Source organism: Poecilia latipinna, unplaced genomic scaffold (assembly GCF_001443285.1).
Source record: "Poecilia latipinna isolate Pla-1442-1.1 unplaced genomic scaffold, P_latipinna-1.0 Scaffold2153, whole genome shotgun sequence".
NCBI classification, from domain to species: Eukaryota; Metazoa; Chordata; class Actinopteri; order Cyprinodontiformes; family Poeciliidae; genus Poecilia; species Poecilia latipinna.
This window is the reverse complement of record NW_015114769.1, coordinates 26,350-51,951: the sequence shown is the minus strand read 5'-3', so window position 1 is coordinate 51,951 and position 25,602 is coordinate 26,350. Positions and strand designations below refer to the sequence as shown.

The window sequence follows — 25,602 nt, the reverse complement described above, 5'->3', positions numbered from 1 at the left end:
TATTTATTTAGGTCTTATTTTATCTGTTTATGGCTCCTTTGTGTTTGTGTCCTCCAGAAATCAATGAGTGCATAATGCTCAGTACTTTGAACGTTTAAAACAAAATGCTGGACACACTGAATTTTAACTGCTTTTTATTTTCTCACTTTTCTTTTCAATTGTACTATTAATCCATTCTTTGTAAGTGTATTGTTAAATTATTGCATCATGTAAGTGTAAATTATAAGGCACAGGAATGTAACTGGGTTTGAATTAAATTTACTTTATAAAGAAATAAAGCAATGATTCAAATTTGATTAAACAATACTTTAGTGATCCTAAAGAGATATGAAATATTTTTTATATTAATTCAAGATTAGTCAAGGAGTTGCTGTACATGCTGATGGCTGTGTGCAGAAAGGATCTCCTGTAGCAGTCTGTATAACAGAGCATTTGAAGAAGCCTCTGACTGAAGACACTGTTTTTCTATGACAGACTCATGAAGAGGATGCATAAATGTCTTGATTTTAAGTAAAATCCTTCTTTGCATCATCATGTCCAGAAGTTACACAGTCATCCCCAGAACAGAACCAGAACAGAACCAGGAAGTTGAGCCTTTTCAGGTTCCTGATTCTGATGCTGCTGCCCCAGGAGATGATTGCAGAAGACATGATGCTCTAAACTTATTGAAGATCTGCAGCATCTTGCTACGCTTCCTCAACAAGTGCGTCCTCCTTTGTCCCCCCTTGTGGACCATCGGTGCTCAAAGTAGGGCCTGCAGGCCATTTGCTGCCCGTGAAATGGTTTTGTATGGCCCCTGGACCACAGTTCAGGAACACCTTAAATTATGATTTTTAAATTAAAATCTACTTATAAAAATGTCAGATGCCACACAAACTGATCATCTTTTCAAAGTTTTCAAGTTTCCTTATATTTTCACTCATTGACTTGCACTCTAAGTACAACTTAGTGCATCCAAATCTGCTTTTAATTGCTAAATTAAAACTTGTTTTCAAATGCAGACTGATCTAGATTCTGTTTTTATTGCTGAGAATAAATTAAATGGGTTTTTTCCCCGGTTTGGATCTACAATCCCATTCCTAAGGAAAAAACCCCGAAACAAAACGTATTTGTTTAATTAAAATAGTTCATGCTTAGTTTATTGTGGAGTAGGTAAATAAATAAATAAATAACAACAACATCTCGGTGATTTTAGTTTTTGAAAATTAGACAGTTTGGACACCCCTGTTGAAGAAAACTTTACTGTTGCGTCTTCAGTCCAGGAAATAGGGTTTGGCCAAACCTGTTTCTCCTGAAATATACACAAATCTCCTTTACTTTGTTCACATTGAAGATGAGATCATGTATTGTAAAATTAAATCCCTGCAATTCTTTTTATGTGCCTCTTGAGGAGTAACTGGACCCCTGCAAACCTAAACCAGTCACTGTTGCTTTTGTCCACTATAAAGAACCGATCTCAGACAAATGGCAAAAGAACAAGGCGCAAATCTTATCAACAAAATCCAAACCATGAAGCTGCGAGCAAAGTCTGCCACCTGGGGGCAGTGTTGCAGTTCCCATCTAATCTCCAGCATCACAACTTCTCTGATTAGCTCAACTTTATCACAGTTTTTTTCTTGCAGGTATAAAAAAAGAGCCTTAAATAAATCCAAACACCTCTTTTGTTCCTTAAGTCTATTATAGTGTTAATACCCCAACAGTGTGCGGTGAGAATGTAACTAAAGCACCGGGAGATGATAAAACACAACTTCTGTCTCTTAGAGGGAAGTTTGTTGGGTTCGTTATCAGTGGAAGAGAGATGATAATCTCATGTGAATGTTTGAATCTATTGTTATTACAGCAGGTGTGAAATGGTCCTCTTCTGCCCACGTCGTCGATGCGACTCAGAAGCGCAGCGTCGGATGAGTGTGAAGCGCGTGTAGGTGTGTGCTTGTACCTGCTCCGATCACCCTCTCAATGCGGATCCTGGACGGGTCGATTTCTTTAGTGAATTCGTGGACGGCCTGTGTGGGATCCTCGTATGTGTCGGGGTCCACATACGCCTTTATTCCCGGAAAAGGGACTGTTTGGGAAAAGGTGAAGTAGAATTATAGGTTTTCAATATCTAATTTTGCCTTTATGAACGACGGGATCATGGTATGAAAACTAAACAATGACTTGGCCACTCTTGAGACAAACATTTCAGACACAAAGAGACACATTTAACCATTGCTATTGATCAGGAGAGGCGGGGGCTCCAGCTACAGTACACTGTTCGATATCTTCTCCTCTTCAGAGCACAGGTCTTTTTGCTGAAAAGCAGCAGGGCAGCACCCTGAGCGCTGAGCCAGTCATTTAACTTGGCACAAGTTTTTCACTTTGTTTCAATCAACCAGCTGCCCTGATGAAGTGTCCTTGAGCAAACAGGTAAAAATTTTTTTTACTGCCTGCTGCTGTTCAGGCTTTGACCCCAACCTCCCACAGGAGAGGAGGCCCTTGAAAGAAGTCGTTGTTCTCCTTTTAGGGATCAATACAGTATCAGCAAACTAAAAACAACAATCAGGCGCATGGAGAAAACTCTCAGAAGCTCCCCGAGTTTCTCTTAAAGCATCTGCATCAACGTTGCACTCGGCGCCAAGGCTAGGCGCAGCTGAGAGACTTATAGCTTATGAAAAAAAGTGTGAATTATTTTGAGAAATGAAACGTCTGTGGTGCGGCAAAAAATTTTGTTGACATTTTTTTCTTGCTGTTTTTTAAGTTCCTTGCTCTCTGGCCTCAAATCTTAAAATATTCCCCATTCCTCTTTGTTCTGTGATGTACTGACTTTGAAACAAGTTACCCTTCTCTTTGTATCTTTAACCTTGTGTTTTTCCCTTCTCTGACTTTGCTCCTATTTTTACCACTCTCTCCACTCTCAAACACATATTGAATTGAAAAAGCATTCGTACCCTTAAAACCTTTAAAATTTTGTTACTTTACAACAACACACCTCGACGTTCTTTATTGGGATTCGATGGAACAAACACAAAGTTTGCTGGAAATGTGATTTAAGTATTCTAAGCAAAAGATCTTTGAAGATCTAATGTGGACATTTCATGTTTTCCATTTGCGTCTCTACTGTTTCTAAAAACAGCTCAATCGCTTAAAAAAAAAACCCCACCAAGTAATTTTGTGGTAATACATTAATGTTTTTTTGTGTCTGGAAAATGAGCTGGTTCAATAACCTTCCAAATGCAACGTTACAAATCAGCAGGCACTGCCCTGCTACCTCGCAACCTTGCCCGTTACCTAGCAACCCAAGTGGAACTCCAGCACGTTTGGTCAGCAGGTTTTCCTGCTGGCTGCTGAAAAAGACAAGTGCTTTGTTGTTTACCATCCAGAAACCACTTGCTGCATTCTTGTTGGTTGTGCAGGAGGCTCTACTTCTGCTTTTCAAAGATGTGCGGTTGTATAATTGCCCATCTGTTTGCAGCCATTTTCATGTGGGAATGTAAATGTTGAGTTGGTGGTTGTGGCCAGCAGCAACTTCTTTGGATTTAAAGTGACAAGAGCTATAAACAGCTAAAAAAAAAATCCAGAACTGAGCGGACAAAAAACTCATTGTCTCGCTTTGCAAAGCTCACAGACCTGACATAAACTGTTCAAGGAAGCATAATAAGCTTCTTTTAAATTCAGGGGTGTTGAACATATATAAAAATTGGATGTCCTGGAGAAATGGAGTTGAAGCAACGAGATCTGAACCTGTTTCATTGCAGCATTTTGTGTTTAGGACCATGGTACTGAAGAAAGGGAGCATCAAAACCACTCATGTCTTTTATAGCAAATTTTCCTTAAGCATTCTTCTTATCTTCTGTTGAACCCAATCCATCCTCCCATCACCTCTGACCAACTTCACTGCTGTTCCTGAAGAAAATTACAAGCATCCACCTCCATCTTTCACCACAACATGTTTGGCGTGAGCTCCTCGAGAGCTTGTACCCCGGGTGTTAGGATTTGTTTCTGCAACAGCCCTCCTGAATCAAGTAGCTCACTTATCTCCTAAGCCTCCCACCAGGTTCTGCGGCAGCCTGCTAATTACCTGTCCATTTGATTCAGCTGTGTTTAAGTAGGGGAACATCTAAAACACACGCCCTGAGGAGCGGAAATGCCCACTCTAGTTGTAGGTAAAAAAGTTTGATTTTTGTTTCACTTCTCCAAGTTTGCTGTGTCTCCTACAAGACTTTAAGCACGGCATCTTGAGTCTTTCTTACAACTATTGATGTCTATTTGCCATTCATCCATAAAGGCCAGGTTTGTTGTGTGGTAAACAGGTAGTTGGTGTCGTGTTGATGCATTTTCCCACCGCAGCTGTTTATTTCTGCAGCTGGAGCTGCCATGACCTCTAGGCTGCTTCTCTGAATAATCCTCCTGATGGTTTAGGTGGACATCATCCATGTCCTGGTACGTTTGCAATTGTATCACAGATTTCATCTTCAGATATTGTTCAACCAGCTGATTAAATCATGATTTAACTTCAGTGTTTTAGCAAATAAGTAGGAAACATGTTTTATCAAAGTTAGATAAACTGTCATTTTGTTGTGACAGTTTGGTATGAGACAGATAATCTATGGAGGAAAATCTAAATGTCTGCCTTCTCCCAGTGCTAACTACAGATATTCACCACTCAGTCAGAAACAACCAATCAGAGGCAGGAGGATTGTCCTAGCGCTGTCAATCATCCTCATGTACGAACTGATCAGACACTTCCCGTTGCTCTCAGCTATGCTACAGCTTCTTCCTGATAGTAGAGTGTGCTGTGCATGCTAAAGCTAGTCAGCATAGCCACTGATGAACAGTTTTCCTAGAATGGCAAGTTGTTTGTCTGCCATTAGTATATTTAGCAGTGCATACATGGGCATGATTGACAGCGCTACGACCTTCCTCTGGGCTTTCATTGGTTGTTATTGACTGGGAGCGGTACAAACCATACTGTCAACATAGTTTTAACAAATATGCAAAAAACTGATTTTCTTTTTTTTACAAAGTAAAACTCTAGGTTTAAATTTGACTCTTCTTTACCAGACGCCTTTGGGAAATAAAGCGGGAGACATTTTATTCATCTTAAAACAGTTTTCTGTGAATTTTTAAGAGCTTCTGAGATTATTTCATAATCAAAACCAACTTCAAACGTCTTCACAATTCCCCCTTTGACCTGTCAGGTGTGTTACTTGGATTCATCTTAGACTTAATTGGTAACAGTTTGGATTTTATTTAGGGGTGTTGCACATAAAAATGTGCTTTAATTTACTTCCCAAATCTAAGCTACTTTGTAATAAAGTTCAAGAAGTATGAATACTTTTGCAAGGCACTCTTGGTGGCAGCAATAAAAAGTTTGGTTTTAAAGAAAAATTGAATAGCAGTAAATAAAAGTTAACAATAAATCATTTCCTGCAGCACAAAGCAAAAGACATTTCTTCGTTGAAAAAAATCTCATTGTGAACTCATGAGCTGAACTTACTATGCAGAGAACCAGATCCACATGGGAAGTGATCCATGCTCCTCGCATATTGAATGCAAAGAAAAGAGCAGGTGGCTAGATACTAAATGTGACTCACTGAATGTCTCTCAGCTCTTTTGCTTCCTGTTTACTGGCAGACCGCAGCGACACACCACAGAAAGCAAAATCCTCACCAGGCAGATGTCCTTTCACAGCGTCTCACCAAAAGATTAACCATCCAAATTAAAAATCAAAACTACGAGGCAGGCAAATTGATTTACCGTGTCCGTTCTGATAGTCGGTCCGTCTTTTGTCCTCCGAGGTCATCTTGGCCTTGAAGTACCACTGGCACCTGGAAAACAGACAATTTAAAAGAAGAAAAAGGGTTAAAAAAGGGAAATTTTAAATGATATGTGTTAAACGATGAAAAATAAGCAATGCCATCAACAAACTGTAAATTCAGACTGAGTGCTGATATCAAACTGGATCCACTCTTGTCACAACCAGAGAAATAACACATCAGACGCCCTTTTAATGAGCAGGAAAACACATAAGTCTACACTTTTCTTCTGTTTTGCTTCGATGTTAACGCCTCTAAAATGTCAGGCTGTGACATGCCTTAGGATAGAGCAGGTCAAAAATAACAGCTATTACTTTCTCTTGTTAAAATGTTGCTAACAATACTGAAGGGAGTTCCTTATTATACGGGTTATGTGACAATGCATAACAACCATCATCCAGCCATTTGATTCATTATAGGCATCTTTGTTAAATAGCAGACTGCAACTCCAGTCCTCAAGTGCAACAACTCTGCAACTTTTTGGAAGCATACCTGAAACCTGAAACGAATGGACGGTTAATTACCAATCCTTTGCAAAATGTGTCAAAGGAGATAAATCAGCCTTTTGATTCAGGCGTGTTGGAAAATAGATGCAACTAGAAGTTGTGGGACAGAAGCATAACGGACTGGAGTTGCTGACTCTTGCTCTAAAAATGTAACAAAGCAAGTTCCCAATGTGCGACAGGTTTCTGCAAAAAAGATGGATGGATGGATGGATGGATGGATGGTTGGATGGTTGGATGAAATGTCAAACTAACAAATAAGACGGATGGTTGAACGCATAGTTACAGCTCTTAGTTGTAAAACGTAACAGAGTTTGGATATTCAAACATGTTTGTCATACTCTGTTACTTCTCTGTACTTAACCAGACCTGGATGATATTTAGCCAAATTACAGACTTTTCCAGATTGTGTAGTAGCACTTTTTTTTAAATCTTCACTTCAAATCATAAAGCAGAAGCAAAAACCCTAAAGAGTCATGACAAAGACCATCGATAATTTGCCTCCATTTTTTTTTAAAGTGACACACTCAACCGTACAGGCGTAGATTTGAAGTTGCAGTAACAAGCTCACACCAAAATGTGTTAGAGAGGAGTAAAAGTAAAAAAATACCTGATGTGAACAAGGTGGTAGAAGTAACTGGGAGATCATTAATTAATACAGTATATCTTGGAGGGAATTGAGCTGTACATTCATAAAACACATCACTATCACATATTTCCTGCTAAAAACATATTTCCAGGCCGAATCAGACAGCATAATGTGATGGAATACAACCAGGGTAGTTTCGTATCTGATCAAAAATCACATTCAACTTTATCCTAAAATAGAAAAAAACAAAAGGTAGAGCTACAGCTTTACATTTTCAACAAATTTCAGATAATGCCAACCAAACATCTCAATGCTTGAGAAACACAAACATCCAAACTCCTACCCAAAAGGAACAATGACAAAGACTGTCATGTTGTCAGAGCACACTTTTATTGAAAATATGTAACTGTGCACAAGCTGTCTCGTCCTCCGGTGTGCGAGAGCCAGAGGTGTTTATCTGGGCACTGAGAGACCGAGGAAGCAACAAACAGAAAGCGGCTGCCAGGAAAAGTCTGAAAACCCGCAAGATTAGATGGCAGCATCTGTAAAGGATCTCAGAAGATTTGATTCAAACAGATCCTTGCTCTGAAATTAAAATGGGAGAAAGCACAAAGTGCCCTGCATGAGTCATGTTCGTAGAAAGGTGCCGGGTATAAAGGCTGCAACGTAAGTCACAGCTGAAATGTTGTCTATAAAACTCTGAATAGCCTATTGAGAGTTGTTTGCAATAAAACACCGCTGCAAAAGCTTGTAGAAGCAAGCTTACCTTATACCCTCGTGTGGTTTAAAGGCTTGTAAACAGTTTGAAATGTTCAGGTTTTTTTTTAATTCATTCATTGCTTATGTTTTGAGTGGAGGGTTGTTGTCTGGCAGGAGATCCAATTGCAGATGCATTTTTTACCAAAAGCCTTTAGTCTTTTAACAATGTCGTGATGAAATGTATGACATTGATTAATGCTATAATCAATGTCATAAGTAGCTACTGACTTTAATCAGGCAGTAGCTACTTTATTCAGCTACTGACTCAATGAAGTGGCTGAAAGAAAGAATACAGTCCGTCGCATTAACAATAATTACACTGGTCAAGAGTAAAAAAATGGAGGCTTGTCAACTGTTTTAGGGGAATTTTGATGCACTGAATCCAGAAATCACATTGGTTTTGCTCAATCAGGTCAACTTTCTGAAGTGACCTACATATTAGTTTGGGATGCTGGGGTGCAGCCATGATGGCTGATTGCTGCTGAACGCACACGAGGCGTTCGAAGAAACGGAAGTTTATGTTGCACAATGAAGACGTAATATTCAATTTACATGCATTTTCCTTTACAGGTGTTTATTATTCAATTTACAGAATCCAAGATTGTAACATTTAATTAATACACTCTGTTAGAAAACATTTTTTTTCTCCTGAAACCTCTTTTTGGATGAGAAATATTGGCGGAAATGAACTGGTAATGTCGCAAAAATATTATCAATTTAGTCAGAAGATTGGATTTTTCTAAATCAAATCAGAATTAAAACCTGACAAAAAAAAAAACTAGATGCCATTTTTGGATTCAGTGGTGCAAAATAGTCTTAATTCAGTTGAAAAAACATAGAAACTCAATGTAAATATGATTATCCTCTTTTAAAAAGATGCTCAGTGGTTTAGATGCAACCTGGACCGACTCAGTTCTGACTGGAAGAAAAAAAGTTACATTTCCCCCAAAAAACATAAAACAAGCAGCTAAAAGAAAAAAAAAGGAAAGTAACTGAACTAACATAAACAGAGATGTGAAAGTGAATGAGGCACATGATTGCTTTATGTTTTTTATACCAAAGATCAGTGACCGTCATAAACTCTCTGGCGTCAAAGTTAACAGTGCCGATCATTTAACACAGATGCTGTGGACCTTCAGATAAAAAAGATCAACTTTGTATTGATATTTCACATTTTTTCACTGTAATCATTCATGACATTTAGTATCAATGGACTCTTTGTAGTCTCAGAGTTTTGAGCTTCTTTCATCTGTCTACCCTGAGAGCTGCAATCGCAACACAGAATAACCAACAATTGTTGCACAGAGGGTTGAAATTAAAGCCACAGTGAATAATGTAAAATTGAGTTTATTTTATGATTAACTGTGGAATTCAGTCAGATTATGTATAAATATTGAAAAATGTCTGTCTTAAAGTGTTTATTATAATGAATTACCCAGATTGATGCATGACAGAAATATAAGATAAAAAGAAGAAATTTACAGTAAAATAGGAGGAAAAATACAACATATGTTGTGTCTGTGTGGAATGCAACTACAAATTATTATTATTATTATTATTATTATTATTATTATTATTATTGTCATGACAAATTTAATTCCCAACTTAAACATCTTTCATATGGTAACAAAACTGGTATAAAGAAAATCAAATAACATGAGTTTCTTGGTTAGAAAACAGTTTTATACGAAGAAAAAAGCCAAAAACAATTTTACACACATGATGGGAAATATTAAAGTACGACAGGATAGAAACATCCTTTATTGTCCCTCACTGGGGAAATTCAGGTGCAACCGTTGCAAAGTGACAAAAACGGTAAAAATAAGAAATTAAGGATAAAGTGTAAGAACAAAAATGTAGTTATGAAAAATAAGACACTCAGATTCTAACTGATTAAATAAAATAGCAAACTGTGAAACTGCTCTGCATTAGAGTAAAGTTAAGAGGTTATTTAGCTAGCAAACTGATAGGGTGCAGCAGCAACGCTACGTCTTGATATCACTGAATGTTTCTGTGAGGTTCAACCAATCTGCTGCTATTAAAACACTTTTATACTTTACTGAAATTGTGTTAAGTTTATTTATTTATTTATTTATTTTTTTCTGCAGTAGAAAGCAAAACCACTTCTTAACAAGTGATCATCGACTTACTTTAAAACCCCACGCACGCTTTGTGATTTATGACCCACAATGAAGTCAAACCTCAACTTTGGCCACCTGTGGTTTAAGGAATATCTGTTTCAGTTTGACACTAAGCTCAATTACAGCTTTTAAGGTGAGGAAAGAAAACATTTTTGTTATTCAGACGTGACTTCCTGTTAACTAAAGGTTGCGCAATGCCTCCGTTTGAACATGGCAGGTCGAATAAAGTATTTATAGCTGTGAGAAGTGGAGGTGGCACTGCTGCAGAAAGGCAGTGAGATGGGAAATAATAGTATAAAGAATGAAAGGTGCTTTGAGCCCTCTCTCTGAGGCCGTATCACTGATGAATTTTAAAATGTATTTTGCAAGTAGAGGACTTAATTAATGACCATGTGCATGAGGGACGCTCACTCCCACAAGTGGATCTCCTAATAAAACTTCTCATATTTCATCATTTATTAGATAGAACACATAATTCTACAGCCTGTTTCCTATAGAGGCAAAGTTTATAAAAGGATGATCTAAGCTTCACTTTCAGTTGATCGTTAAAAAGTTAACTTTGCCAATTTGTCTTTCTTTTTCCAGTAAAGACGGGTCAATGCATTTCAAGTTTTAGCATTAATAAAATATAGGCTCACAGAAATTAACTCTAAAAACACAAACCATTGCCGACAGCGAGATCAAGTCTGTGTAGATTTTTTTTGGCGGTTCAACGGGGTTTCTTCCCAATGGGAATAACATAACAAATCACCGAAGACGTCGTTTAAATGAATGGCAGCCAAGTAGGAGAAAACAGTCCGGAGGGTTGACCCAACACCCAGAAACAGACAGCTCCCACTGTGACACTGGCACTTCAGCGGAGAGCCCCGTCTTCACTGTCACTGCTGCAGACAGACCTGCCTCTCCCGCAGCTCTGAGGATTCACATCACTGTGATCCGGACCGAGCGCGCCGCTGTCCTGCCTGGGACGAGCGGACGGACAGAGGTCAGCTGTGTCGGTGCAGAGACTGCTGGTCAGGTTTCAGTGAAATTGTTGATCCAATAAACTCCATATGTTCACAAAAAATGGCTGAAAATAGAATAACTTATCCGTAAAGTCTGAAGAAAATAATTGTTTTCAGTAAGTGTTCTGGATCAAGGTACAGTACTTTATATAATGATCAAACCATGAAAACTTTACAGATTTATGAAACGCAGAGAACATGGAGGGTCACGAAAAAGGTGAAACTTTGAGCATTAGTCAAAATTCTTCAGAGTTTTTCCATCTTACACATTGTGTACATTTTCACCTCTGACCTTTTCTATCACTGCAAAACAAAATCTTACCAACTATGTTTGGTCTGGTTTCTGGTGAAAATATCTTAATGCACTTGCAATAAGACAAAACCAACTTACAAGTAACTGTGTAACAAGGTATTGGAGTTTAAGTCAATAATTCATTAATATTGATGAAAAAGTATTTAGAAGTGAAATAATAACGAGATATTTCCCCACATTACAATATGGGGAAATTTTATACACTGAACTCCTGGTTATTCCACCAAATATTGATTTCTGAACTCTTCCTGAGTTAAAACATTAGTATTGTTGTTTTCTGGTCTGAAAGCACTGCATCTTTTTTTTTTGTTATTTTGACCATTTCTCATTTTCTGCAAATAAATACTAAATTTTTGCTTGAAACTTTTGAGACATGTTGCCAGTAGTTCATAGAATAAAAGAACAATGTTCATTTTGCTCAAACATAAACCTGTAAAGAGTAAAACCAGAGAAACTGATCATTTAAAGTGGTCTTTTAATTTCATTCCAGAGCTGCATAATAACATGTTATTATAAGTTATAATATGGAAAAAAGGATTTGCTCCACTGGCAGATTATTTAACTTAGAACTAATACTTTTTCATCAATATTAAGAGATTATTGACTAAAACGAAGCTTTTATCTCATGCTGAAAAGTTACTTGTAAATTAGTTTTGTCCTTTTTTGTGTAGAAACGAGACCAAAAGTACTTAGTAGAGGTTTTGTTTTTGCAGCGATGGAAAGGTCAGAGGTGAAAGTCCACACAGAAAGTGTCTGAAGAACTTCTTGCATGATTGCGCGTGTGGCCACGGCATCACATGTGGGCCGCCTCGCCTTTGAGGACTTAACATAATCCGGGTTGCCATATTAGAGTCGATGTCAGAGGGGCCACGGGCCATAGGTTGCCAGATTGGGTTTTGGCTAAGTGAAGTTTGTGGGATTCTGGACACTGATAGACAGATCCGATAACCACAGGCGGAGAGGACAAGAAGGGGATTTGGAAAGCAACCGTTGACCTCTGCTGATGGGGTCAAGCTGTTCATTAAAGAATTGGTGGCATGTGCCTTTATCAGTCGTTTCCAGTCCTCGCCACTGATCCTCTTTATCCGTCTCTGTCTCACTGGGTTTCATTTTGTAAAGAGGCCTCACACACACGTACAAAGACAGCAATCACACTCAAAGAGTTTGGCATCTGCTGGCGTTCTGTGCTGGCCTGCCCAGCACTGCTACACTACATATTGGCTTGTTCTGTGCAATCCTGCGGAGCTCGGTAAAACAAACAGGCTCAGGGACCTAATCAAAGCATCAGTGCAAGTCAAACTACTTTTCACTTGGCCTCTTATCTTTCACAGCTGCTGTAGCAACCAAGGGCACAAAAGGAAGGACAACCGGAGAAGACATGAAAGGGACAAAAGCACTTGCAGAGACTGACATAATTCTGAGCAAACCCAGCACATTCTGTAAACCTCCTCACCTTGTCTGCATCTTTACAACTGTGACACCTTTGCTCTGATATAAGTTTGCACTCTACATTTCACATAAATAGATATAAACAAAGCTGGGTTTTTCTTTTTCAGGTGTAAAACGTTCCTCAGCTCCTCTCCTCGCTCCGATTCAAGGCCGGATGAGTGAAAGCTCTCATCTGTCTCTGGCAGCAAAACAACATTTGAAGCTTTTCTAAAACTGAGGAAAAGTGAAAGTCCCTCCCACACAGGGCAGAGGGATTGCAGCAACAAGAGACGGTGAGCGAGTTGAATAACACTCCAAATACTGACGCTGCTTTTAGAAGGATTCAGTTAAAAATATATATATATATACATATATATGTAGAGAGACAAGTCCTTCTTCTGGTTTAATGCAAAAGGAGCCTGCAGCATTGGCTTTCGTTGTTGCATCTGCATGTGTGAGGTCTTACTTAAGCAAACACACATTGACAATGCATTTAAAAAAATAAGAAGTTCAGCGCAAGGACTGGCTGTAAAGATGAATAATTACAATTATGTAGTTTTTTTCAATCATACCAACAACAAATAGGTTCTGATTGCAAAATTTACAATTCATTAAATGCACATTAGAGCTAAAACAATTATACACTTTTCCAATAGTAATTATATATCCTCCTGTGGTAGCCCCTTCCCCCTCACCCCCTCCAAAAAAAAAACCCAAACAATCCATCTCACTTAGCTTACTCTGAATTTGTTTTTCAAAGGTTAGGCTTTAGTAAATAGCACTTCTGTAGACAGATGTCTAAAGGGTAAGCCAGTAAATACAAACTCTCAGAGGAAATTCAGGTTAAAAACTGAGATGTTATGAATTCAGTCTGCTATTATTCTACAAAGGGGTGAAAATTGAAATTTTCTTTTATTACAACTTCAAGTAACAACAAAAACTTTTTAATTTTTTAACAGATTACCTGCCTGCAAGTTTATTTGCCAGCTAGTTCTTTGTCAGTGTCACGTGTGTCAAACTCGGGGCCCGTGGGCCAAATCCAGCCCGCCACAGCTTTTTATGTGGCCCTCTAGATTTCAGACTAAACACTAAGTGTGCTTAAATTTTATATTATCAATCAAATCAATGCAGTTTGTATCTGTTTACTGCCAAATTATATCAATCAATCCCTCCAACTTCTTGAGAATTATTGTGGAAATTCAAACAAAATGAATAAATCCCTGGACTTTTTTGAGATGTACTTATAGACATTTTATGGATTTAGATCTTCTAAATATTATGCCTTACTATGACTTTGGCTTTGCAGAGTGTTAGGGCATCACACAAATAAATTTTTAGTGTAAATGTTATGTTATGGTCATAACATGGAGTACACAATCATTACCAACTTGACAATTAACCAGTCGACCATCACAGAGCTCCTCCACAAGCACAGCAAGTCAGAAGCTGTTCACAAAGTGCTGTGATGCGCATACTGATAAAAAAGTTAACTAGAAAGTAAAAGCAAAAGGCAGCAGCATAAGTAACAAGGATAACTGCAGCCTTGTGAAGCAAAGCCTGCTCAAGAATTTGTGTGAGAGAGGATAAGCCACTCCTGAAGCAAAGACAGGGACTGGACTTCTGCTGATTCCTGCAGGAAAAGTGGAGAGGAATAAAATCCAACCTACCTAAGAAAGGGTTGGGAATCTATGGAATGAAATGGAAGACAACGATACAGACAACAATACAGAGAACAATACAGACAACAACACAGGCAACAATACAGACAACAATACAGGCAACAATACAGGCAACAATACAGACAACAATACAGACAACAATACAGGCAATGCAACCTGACTTCTTTAGCCACTCAGACTAATTGCCATCATATGAAGCAACACTGATGTAGTAATTCTTCTAAAAGTGGCCCAGACCAAGTATTGAGTATGCAGACAGACGAAAATACAACACTTGAAATATATCGAATTGTGTTAAATAGATCAATATTTTGCATTAATTTACTTTATTTAATCAGATCGAAACCAGATTAAGATCTAAATCTCATTTGCAAGAGGGAAAAAATTTGCCCATGTACTGAATTTAAATGAGTATTTTAATTTACTGAGACGTATCTGTGCAAAGGAAACCCTTCATGCGTAACAAGATAGTTTAAAGAAGCCACAGTTTAGTGCTAATTAAATCGTTTTTTCATTTCTGTTTAGTTGGGGTCACATTTCATGCATGACGTGTTTATATCTTCAAACAAGTCAAATATCTGCTGAATTAAAGCTTTTTAAGGTCAAGTGACAGAAAAAATGAGCTTTTTGGATAATAGGAGGAGTCCAACCAAATACCAACTATCAAACATGGTAGTGGAAGTATCATGCTGTGGGTCTTAAGCAGCTGCTTAACTGCAGAACTACATCCAAAATCTTTTTTTTTTTAATTTAATAGAAATGTATTTAATATCAAAGTAGAAAATATATGGTGTGTATTTTCTACTTTATTTTTTTAAGAAAAAAATGTCAGAACAAAGAAAAAGAAACAAAGTATTGTGTTTTAAAGAATGAGTATTATTAACCATGTGTGAGTGAGAGTGTATGAGCAATGATGGTAATATGACATTAATGACATTAATAGTCATAATTAATTACTACTAACTGATCCATCGTATGTCTATATTTATCTGTTTTTCATTATTATTACTTTTGTCAGTATTGATACTTGTTTTTTTTTGCTTTTCTTTTAATTGTTCCACATAATAATATCATACCTTCTAAGTCTTAATGTAAAGTCAACAGCTAGATGGAAAACCAATTAATTCAAATAATTTTTTACAACTTTTGATAAGAAAAGTGGTTAATTACAAATTATGTCAAAAGCTTCCTGATTATTTCAAAAAGAATGCAACCTGCTAAAATTTGCACAAACAATTATTATTTTTAAAGTTCATTGAAGCTGTTAACCGTCCATCCTGGTTGGTTTAAAAAAAAAATTGACGCTCAAATTTAATACAACATTCATAACCATGATGAATGGAAGTCAACCTCTGGCTTTAAGGAAAAAGATTCAATACTCCAGCGATTTAGTGGTTTTAGCAGACAGCATATTTTCATAGCCAACTTTGGTTAAAAAAGTTACAACCATTTATAAAACTGAATAGTTGTTATGAATTTTCACAGGGTAGGAGAGGCTTCTTTGAATTTATCTCATTATGTTAAATATTCATACGTGCCAGTATTGAATGGTGAATGTTCGACAATCTGAACATGTTCTAAATCTGGAGACCCTGGCAAACCTTCTTACCACCCACACAGGTGTTTTCGCTCTCTTTACATGATTAGATCTCCTCAAAAGGCTTGATTGACACATCTCTGATTCTGCTGTTTCTCCAGGGAAAATGAAAAAGTGTGTCTCATGCAATCGCTGCTGAAATATTATCTCCCTAATGAGGGTCCAGTGCAGAATGGTCTGCATATTGTAAGAAAAGTAATGAAAAGAATGAACAGCCCAGTGGCGTAATTTTAGTGAGTTGGTACAATCAGAGGATAGAAAAGCTTGCTATAATTCTCGGAACTGGAAACAAAGCTTATTCTTCTACTTCCATTTCCATTTTTTTTGTAAGTTTGCCTCCTGTTTTATAAATGGGTTTTGGTTCAGCAGAGAAAAAAAAATCTTCCATGGTTGATAAGATGAGCAAATCATTATATTTCTCTGCTTTTATTTGTTTGAGCAAATGGTTTTTAATATATTTTGGTTTGTTTTTGAATCATGCAACTATAATTACAGCCGTAAATGCATATTTTCCTGCATTTCAATGCTGAGCAGGTTACGCTCCACGCTTAAAATGCAAGAAATAAAAAAAATGCAAATCATATGAGAAACTATGTCTGAGTTGATGGTATTCCATTTGTTTTTGTCCAAGCTGTTCAGACTGAAATGGCACATTATTTAGTCACCATACCTTCACATCACACTTCTGAGATAAAGTGAGAGAAATGTTGATTTTCCCCCCTCACACAGTCGCACATTGCATCTTCACATAGATGAAAACAGATTGGTTGTATGTGAAAGAGTGTGAATGTGCTTGAATGTGTTTTGACAGATTTACCTCTCTTCTCTTCTGAGCTTTATGCACCTGTGTCTGCTTCCCGCACTATAAATTAATACACTTTCTTCTTCGAGTAGAGGCATTAAAAGCAGTAGAATTGATGTAATGCAATATTACATAATTTAAGCTACATTATATTTTCTTTAGGCTGACATCTGAAGCCAAGTTCAGGACACAGAAGCATAACAGTATTGAGCCATAGGTGTTAGCTAAATATGTGCTCTTGGTCCAAAGACAGTTTTAATAAACGTTTTTGCTCTTTTTCCATTGGAAATGTTTAAGAAGATGTTCAATGTTAAAATTTCAAGAGAAAATTTTATACTTTTTCCAACATCACTTAAAAATCTAAAAGGTTTTGTTTTTATATATATAACTCTTGAACAATGTACTTCTTCCCCTTTCCTATTCCTCATTTAATTTATGAAATCTAACAGGTTAGACCTTCTCACCTTCCTGTATTAAGTATTAATATAATTCCACAATTTGTCACATTTCATCCAAATCTTTAACAAAAAAAAGCTTAATTATAAAGGGGAAATAAAAATACATGCTTTTTAACTTTGACAAATAAGCACAAAACTATGGTGTGCATTTGTTGAAGAAAAGCCACTCCAACCAATTAAAACTTCAGAAACCTCTTATTTATGTAACAGGTGTGTCAACTTGTGTGTAGTTTATTCTCAGCGTACATTAAAGGTCATGAGGTCAGAGAAAATTAAAGTACAAACAGCAACATGAAGACTAAGAAACAGCAGGCATGTCAGGAATAAAGATGTGGAGATTTAAAAAAAAAAGTGATAGCTTATAAAACTATATCTCAAGTTATTATCATTTGGCAGCATAAAATTTAATCAACCATCTGAAAATGCAAACTTTACAGCAAACCTACCAAAACATAACCATCCACCCAAACTGACAGACCAAAAGTGAATCACAAAAGATGACTTTAATGTGACAGGCTAAATGAAATGCATTAACACTGTGCGTCCAAATAACATATTAGATCAGCTGTAGAGTGACTCAGATGCTTAAACTTATGACAGTGGTGGAAATTTTGTGCTGATAATCATCAGTGTTGCATCGTTGTTGCGATTTTAAAAATACCACAGCATGTTTTCCAAATAACTTTACTTTTTCCGCAGAGTGAAGGACAGACTGACTGTATTTACAGCTGCAGGGATTTTTAGGGCTTTGCCAGTTTTTCTGTATTTAGCAGCTTCCATGTTCAAGCTAAAAAAATAAAGCATCATAATGCTGCCATCACCGTGTTTTACTGTGTTACTGCAGAGATCCACTGTTTCCTGCTACATTTTATTTTATTTATTTTAGTTAATTTAATATTTTATTTATTTTTATTTTTTACTGTAGTTGATATTTTATAATACTGAGCACCAGGCCATTTTGAATCATTTATATTTATTGTGTATCTGTTTCTTGTCCGACAACAAGGCTAACTCACCTCACTGTAAGCAGATCTACCCAATGGTACAAATAAAACTGATTGATTGACCTTTTTTCTCCCATTATTTCATGAAGGGTGCAGAACTAATTTATCATGTACAATTTCAATTAAATGCATGCTTGTTTTTCTTGAATAAAAAGTTCAAGGACTATGAGTCTGTATGCAAAACCAAACAAACCCTCAACATAAAAGCCAAACTGAACCAAAAGTGAATCATTTCTCCATACAAGTTTGTAAAAGAATAAAAACAGTTTCCAAGCTTTTACACCAGAAACACATTGTTTGAAACTCACACAGTTTCTTCAGCATAAATTAAGGTTTGTAATTGATCTTACCTTCCAGTGATGAGGAGGAAGAGCGTGAGGATGATGAGAAGGGTGAAACCGCCGACTGCTGCTGTTACAATGACCAACACCTGGCCCTGATCAGAAGCGATGTCTGAAGCTGAAGGTTTGAGAAAAGCAGAAAAAAAGGAAAGAACAAGTAAATCCATCCATTTTCTGAACACCCTTGTCCCTCAGTGGGGTCAGGAGGGGTGCTGGTGCCTATCTCCAGCTAACGTTCCGGTCGAGAGGCGTGGTACATCCTGGACAGGTCGCCAGTCTGTCACAGGGCAACACAGAGACACACAACCATGCACACACACACCTAGGGGCAAATTGGAGAGGCCAATTAACCCGACAGTCATGTTGTTCATGGAATGTGGGAGGAAACTGGAGTACCTGGAGAAAACCCACACCTGCACAGGGAGAACATGCAAACTACATGCAGAAAGACCGGGGCTGGGAATTGAACCCAGAACCTTCTTGCTGTAAGGCAACCGCTCTACCAACTGCGCCACTGTGCAGCCCAAGAAGTAAATACATTAAGTATCAAACAACAGAAAAAAGTGAAGAAATAAGATTTTAATTCAACGCAGCAGGCGTACACTGTTCACATTCGTTTGATGGGCAGATATTATTGAGAGATGTTTGATCAGCTCTTTGTGGAGTCCTAAAAAAAACTGTCAGCTTTTCTTACTGGAATGATTCATTTGCCTGCTGCTGGTTAATTAATTTTATTCATTCATGAAATTGTGATTTAGTCCATGATGATTTGTTAAAATTGGGCCCATTTGATATTCATGATTTTCCTTTTTCTGTGTCTTGTCAGGAGGCTAACGAATCCCAGATAATTGAAAGATGATTGCTATTACCAAACTTATTTCTATAATATTTCACGCTTAATGAATATGAATTAGAGATGGTGGAGCATGGTGATTAAGGCTTGTGTGGGTGTATGTAGGTGTAATGCCAAGAGCATGGAAAGCATGTGTATGAAATGTGTCCCTTTCACTTAATAAAAATAATTACACAGCACCCTGGGAGAGGGCGAGTGAAAGCGATGACCACATATGACGGATCTCAGCTCAACGCACTCTTCACATCTAAACAGATGCATTAGACTGACAGGGCTGGAATGAGGTCCAGGCGACGCAGCAAAAACAGATGACAGGCGAAAGACAAAGGAGATAGTGACAGAAACACATGCAGCTGGAAAAAAAAAACCAAGTGCAGCGACACTGACTGGCAGGAGGACAGACAGACAGACAGAGAGGGAGAGAGCGGCAGGGGCCAAACCTGCCTCCTCTTTTAGATAAAAGGCCAGGCAGTACAAAGGCTTGGCCGTGCAGCCTCTGATCTGCAGATAAAGCCAAACTCTGCAGCTTTGGAAGCAGAGGGCCACTGTGAAGCCAAATCACCTCTTTCTCAATAAAACCTGACCCAACATAAAAGGGCAGCTGGACCTTTGTATTTTATGAGCACGCAATAAAGCTACGACTGACAAAAACATACAAGGAACGCTGTGATTCAAAACACGCCGAACAGAAAAGGAGCAGCGTCAGTTTCCCTTGATGACTCTATTTCAGTTATTAGTTTCTGTGGGTTGAAGAATTACGCTAAATTAAATTCACTCTCCAGAACATCCGGGGTTTTAGCTGTGTAAAGAAAAACTCCTCAGTGAGAAGCAGAACAATTCTTAATATCCATTTGCCTTTAAAACTGAGCTTTACTTTATGAACAAGAAATCGAATATTTGCTTTGAGCTGCACCAGGTGAAAGTACGCAAATATATAAAAAAATGAGTTTTAAAAGTGAGTGTAGAAATCTGCAGTTTTTCAAACCATTTTCTGTGCAGGAAGTTTTTGTATTTCAGTAAACCGCATGCACAGATTTGTTTAAAGAAATCACCTTCTGCATCTTTTACTTCAATTTTTGTACCTGATTTTTCTACTCGCTGGCTTTCTTTTTAAAAGATACCCCCCAAAAACATTGGTGTTTTTAGTTTTTACATTTTTTTTCCACTCTGTTTGCTAAAAATAAATAGCAAATGGGTTGAAAATGATTATGTCTTAGTATTAAACATGAGCCACTTAGTTATAATATGATTAGCTTGAGTAAAAATACATTGTTTGGAGATAAAATAGTACGCTACATTATTTGTTATAGTTATAAAATTACCAATAACATTCATTTTTGGTCTTTGCTGTTTGCTAAAGAAAATATTTTAACTCATCTATATTTTAGGTGAAGGAAAAAAGTAGTAGCGTTCTTTTAGCTAGCTAACTGGCAGCAACAGGTGAGGGAGGGGCAGTAACTTCTCATCAAAATGACAAACAAATGAAGATGTGGTTTTGAAACCTTAATGTTAAAAAAATACTTTGCTACATTTTGATACTGGAAACCAACTGGTGCCAAGTTTGCATCAGAAGCAGGTGAAGCTCTTACAACAAACTATATTCATCCAAAAACAATTAAATTATTTCTCCTTCAAAGTTTGCATTCTGTTTGTATTCTCTCATGTTTCTGAGAGTTAAAAAAAAGTCTTACTTTCCCTCAACCACAGGTGTCAGACTCCAGTCCTCGAGGCTCAACTGTGTCAAAACACCTGATTTACATAATTGGGTAATTAGCAGGACTCTGTGGGCCTTAAGTGCATCAGAAGGTAAATGTTTCGATGCAGACGGGTTGGAGTGGGAGCACATCCAAAACCTGCAGGACGCTGACTGACACCCTTACTGTAAACTAAAGGAGACTTTCAGGGACGTTAGCAGAAGAGTGAACTAGATGGATTCCTAGAGATATAAGTGTTTGACACATAACTGTCTGGTGGGATGTTAATGACACTACAGTTGATAAATCATCATACACGTCGCTGTTTGCAGGCCAGCTGTGTTTCATTTTCCCCTTTTCCTTTTACTCCCTTCAGCTTCACACTTCTAGAAAAGCTCATCACAACAAATGCTGAGCATAGACTCCATTGCATCACTGCATGTTTGTGCTTACACTGGTTCTAGGCTGTCTTTTAATTTAGAGGATAGATTATATGAAATGGATTTTATTGTAATATTGCTGGAGCAGGCAGCTGAGCTGCAGTGGGTCTAATTTATACATGAAAATGAACAAAAATGTAGATCAAAGGTCTGAAACTTCAGTCCTGGAGTGCCAGTGGAAGTGTCCAGTGGATGCATCTTTGCTCCAACACATCTGAATTCAATGAAAAGTTAACGACCACACCTTTTGCAGAACTTCCTGACATGATACAGCGAGGAGAAACGTCAGCGTTTTGACTGAAGTGGGTTAGAGGAGGAATGTAACAAAAAGTTCGATTCCTGCAGGACAGTGGCAGTCCAGGACCAGCGGTGTTGACCTCTGCTGTAGATTGTGCAGCAGAGGTCAACAGAGATTGTGCTTTATTGAATTTATTTATGTTTTGTTATCATTTCTTCCTTCATGCAATGTTATTTTGTACTGCTTGTGTAATGTTTCTATTGAGTGAAGCTGCTATATTCATCAACACACTGCAAAAACACAATCTTACAGTTTTTTGGTCAAATATTTTAGTTCACTGGAAATAAGACAAAACTAACAAATAACTTTTTAGCAAGATATAGAGAATTGTTTAATATGTTCTATATTTTGCTGAAAAGTTTCGTTTAAGTAAGTTTGTCTTCTTTCAAGTGTGCAAAGATATTTGCACTAGAAAGTAGACAAAAATTATTTGGTAAAATTTAAAGACTGTTGGCCAAGTAACTCCTTCCTCCTGACTTTATATACCTAAATGTGTTTTTATAAATTAATGAGAGTAACAATTTATTCTTGAATTTAAAGATATGGTTATTACATAGTTGAATTTTAGATAAAATGTCATGGTACCAAACTGTTTTCTTTGCTCAGCATCTTTCCCACATTGTGTTGAAACAGTTACATTTGCTTCACACCTGTACAGTACAAGTGTACTTGTATAAATATTTGTTTATTTGTATCTGCGACCTTCAGGCTGTGAGCTGCCCTGGATGCTCCTCCAGGCAACATGAACTTTATTTGACTCTGAGCTGCTGTTTACACCAAGAACCTCACATTCCTGACTATGGAAGAAAAAGAGGAAATTACAAAAAACAGCAAAGCTGAGATTTTAATGGAGCATTGTCAGAGAGTGGCAATTTCAGTCAAAGCTTTGACCAAGTTTTTTTTTTTTTTTTTGTCAAAAAGAAAGAGATAGTAAAAGGGGCAGTGGATGTTTTAAATGATCATTTCTCCAAATTTGACCTTTTAATAGCTTTGTGTTTCAGACAACCAATGAACAGAAAGCAGCACCACGAACTGGTTTACATTTTAATATTTGCAACAAACAGTGAGTACTCACAGTCACCTGTAGTTTGGTATTCATATTTTGGAGAGTAGGAGCTGAATCCACCGGCAGTCCGGGTGCGAACGCTGAAGATGTACCAGGTTGCCGGCTTCAAACCCGAGACGATCACACTGGGAGCTCTGGTGCGTGTTGACGAGTAGCTCAACTGCTCTTGTTCCTGGAAGGAAAAATAATAAAAACCATATTTCAGCAACTAAGAACCGGTTTTGACCAGATATGAACGCAGTTATACAGGGAGATTTCATCCGTTTAGATTCGGCCCTTTTTTAAAATCCCTGGTCTTTTAGAACGACGCTTACCCTAATCAAAACCACGGTAAACAGTTTTGTCAAATTACTGTCACATTCACTGCAGCTCAGTGACAGATGTTGAATGAGGGAGCGGCAACAAGAAGTGCCTTCCAGGCTGCGTTCAAGCTCGCTTTCTGATCCCTTTTGGGAACATAAAATGACAGCGAAGAGATAATTTTATCACAAAACTTTATTACAAACACTTTTCCAGATGTTCTGCATAATAACTGTTGCTGTGAGTAGCTAAGTAGAAGACATTCAAGAGACATGAAATGGAAGACGACACATTTCATTAGACTTTTAGGCAATATTTTACACACATATTAACATATTGAAAATAACGACAGGAAAAATAATAACTTCAGAAATGTGTAAACACTCTAACTCTCTTTTATAAGCATGAGTTTATATGAGTTGGAGATTTATATAGTCATAAGTTTTGCATGCACTGAAGAATATTAATTATTTTCCAAGGATGCCGACATCAGTCATTGTGAAAGTTAAGTCAAAAACTGTAGCTTGAACTTTTAAAAATATGCGTACAATACGGCTTGTACATCTGTTATAGAAGAAACCATTTTCTTCACCTTTATGCACTTAAATAATAATTATGCACAAACATGACATAATTATGCCATGTTTGTTTTTGATAATTAGCTGATTTTCTGAAATGTTCAAAGAGACTCTTGCATACAACTCAGTCCTTGACGATTTGTAAATTACTTGGCTAATTGTTAACAGAATAGTTTTTGTATGCGTCAATTAGTGGATGTTTTCAATTGATTTACGATGAGCTGATAGGAAACATTTTCCGTTTTTGGAGATGCAGAATCGCAGCAGGACATCACAACTTCACATCCTTCCTGATCCTCCAGAAACATTTTTGCAGTCAAACTTTGATCTAAATTTCAAATAATCCTTCAAGCACTAATCTGGCAGTTCAGTCCTCATTTAGGTACTGCTGCTACTATCGCCACTGTTTATATGAATGCCATTTATTACTTACATTATTAAGTAAGAAAATTGCGGAGCGTACTTTGCAGTCCTTTAACCTTTTGCTGCACAGTCGTGATTAATCATTTGAATTTTCAGAGAGCTCGGCATCAATTTGGGGAAAGTGACAGCTGAGTGTTGAAGCAAGGTCTAAGAAGTCATCCCTTAAACCATCTCAAAGCAAATGTGAAGCCATAAATAGGCATTAAAAACTAATCAAAGTCTGGATCACACTTTTAAATTTAATTTGACCTTTAGATCATGTAAGGACCTCAATGTTTCACAAGAAGCCTTTAATTTTCCATACTAAGAACATTTACATGATTATCCTCAGTTATTATTGGTAATTTGTATTTTTAAATGTTAATGCATCTTAAAGATTGGTTTACACCACTGTAAATTGGTTATTTATTCAATAAAGTGTAATTAAAGTTCTATTGAGTGCAGCATTCAAGGTGTAGTCTCAGTGGATCCCCCCAAACATTTGGGATTGGAAATAAATCTAAGGAATTTGGAAACCTAAAACTTCGAGTTAAACTACTGCTACTTTTTTCAATGTTTGCTTGTTGGCAGGGGGCGCTATCCTGCTTAAAGAGGCCGACTGCTCTGGAGGTTTTCAACCCTGTTCAGCTGCAGAACAGGACATTTTTATGCACAAAAAAAAAAAAAAAAACTTTCAGCACCAGCATTATCTTCTTTAGCAGCTTGAGCTGCAGTGGCTTGTCTTTTGGACTGGATTACATGTGCCAATGAGCCATGCCCTCCCATGACCCCTGTCACTTACTCACCACTGCACTTTCATTGGGCCACTTTTGATAGATACTGACCACTGCAGACTGGGAAGAGCCCAGAAGAGCTGCAGTTTTAAGCAATGACCCAATTGCTTAGCCGTTTCAGTTTGGAAATGTAATTTTCTCAGATAATTGTGCTTTCCATTTCTCTTTCTTCTAGCACATGAGAACAAAAATGGTTCCTTGCAGGTAACAAAGGACATGATGAAGAGGTACTCAGTGTTTTTCACTTTTTCAGTCAGTGGTTATAATGTTAAGCTCAACTGATGTTTATATATTTAAAAAAAGAAGAAAATATTGTACTATAATACTTTCCTGATCTGATCCTAATCTCTGACTCAGGATCCTCAGCTATCATACATATTATTGTGAGAATGTCAGTGATTTTTACTTCTTTGTGCATCAAACAAATATAAGAAAATTGCACCCAATTTGTGAATACGCACTTTCAAAACTATAATAAATCATTGGCCGTGTGCGTTACTGTGTTTCTCCTAGAAAGTTGGATTTTACTTTTTCCATTTGGTGTGATTTTCACCTTTTATGCTGACATTCACAGTGAAAGATAGTAATGGCTGTTGCATCATGTGAAAAGAGAGCTGTCAGTGTTATGAAAGGTTGCTCAGCATGCAGCTGAAACACTGCGAGAGCAAAGCACTAGGTTTACGCAGCAGGAGAATAACTTTCACAACTATATCTTTTATTAAAATGTATATATTTGTTCACAGTAAGTCATCGGAGACTTGTAT

The 25,602-nt window shown here is 37.3% G+C and overlaps 1 protein-coding gene across 1 annotated transcript in view; it reads right to left on the bottom strand.

Annotated features, from left to right (window-relative positions):
• Positions 1-25,602, bottom strand: part of LOC106936474 (ephrin type-A receptor 6-like) — a 44,009-nt gene that overhangs the window by 17,576 nt on the left and 831 nt on the right. Inside the window, exons 3-6 of the mRNA XM_015017513.1 lie at positions 22,774-22,936; positions 18,423-18,531; positions 5,737-5,807; positions 1,937-2,062 (exon numbers count right to left, since the gene is read on the bottom strand). Of these exons, the coding sequence (XP_014872999.1) occupies positions 1,937-2,062; positions 5,737-5,807; positions 18,423-18,531; positions 22,774-22,936 (469 nt within the window). The remainder of the gene's footprint in view (positions 1-1,936; positions 2,063-5,736; positions 5,808-18,422; positions 18,532-22,773; positions 22,937-25,602) is intronic.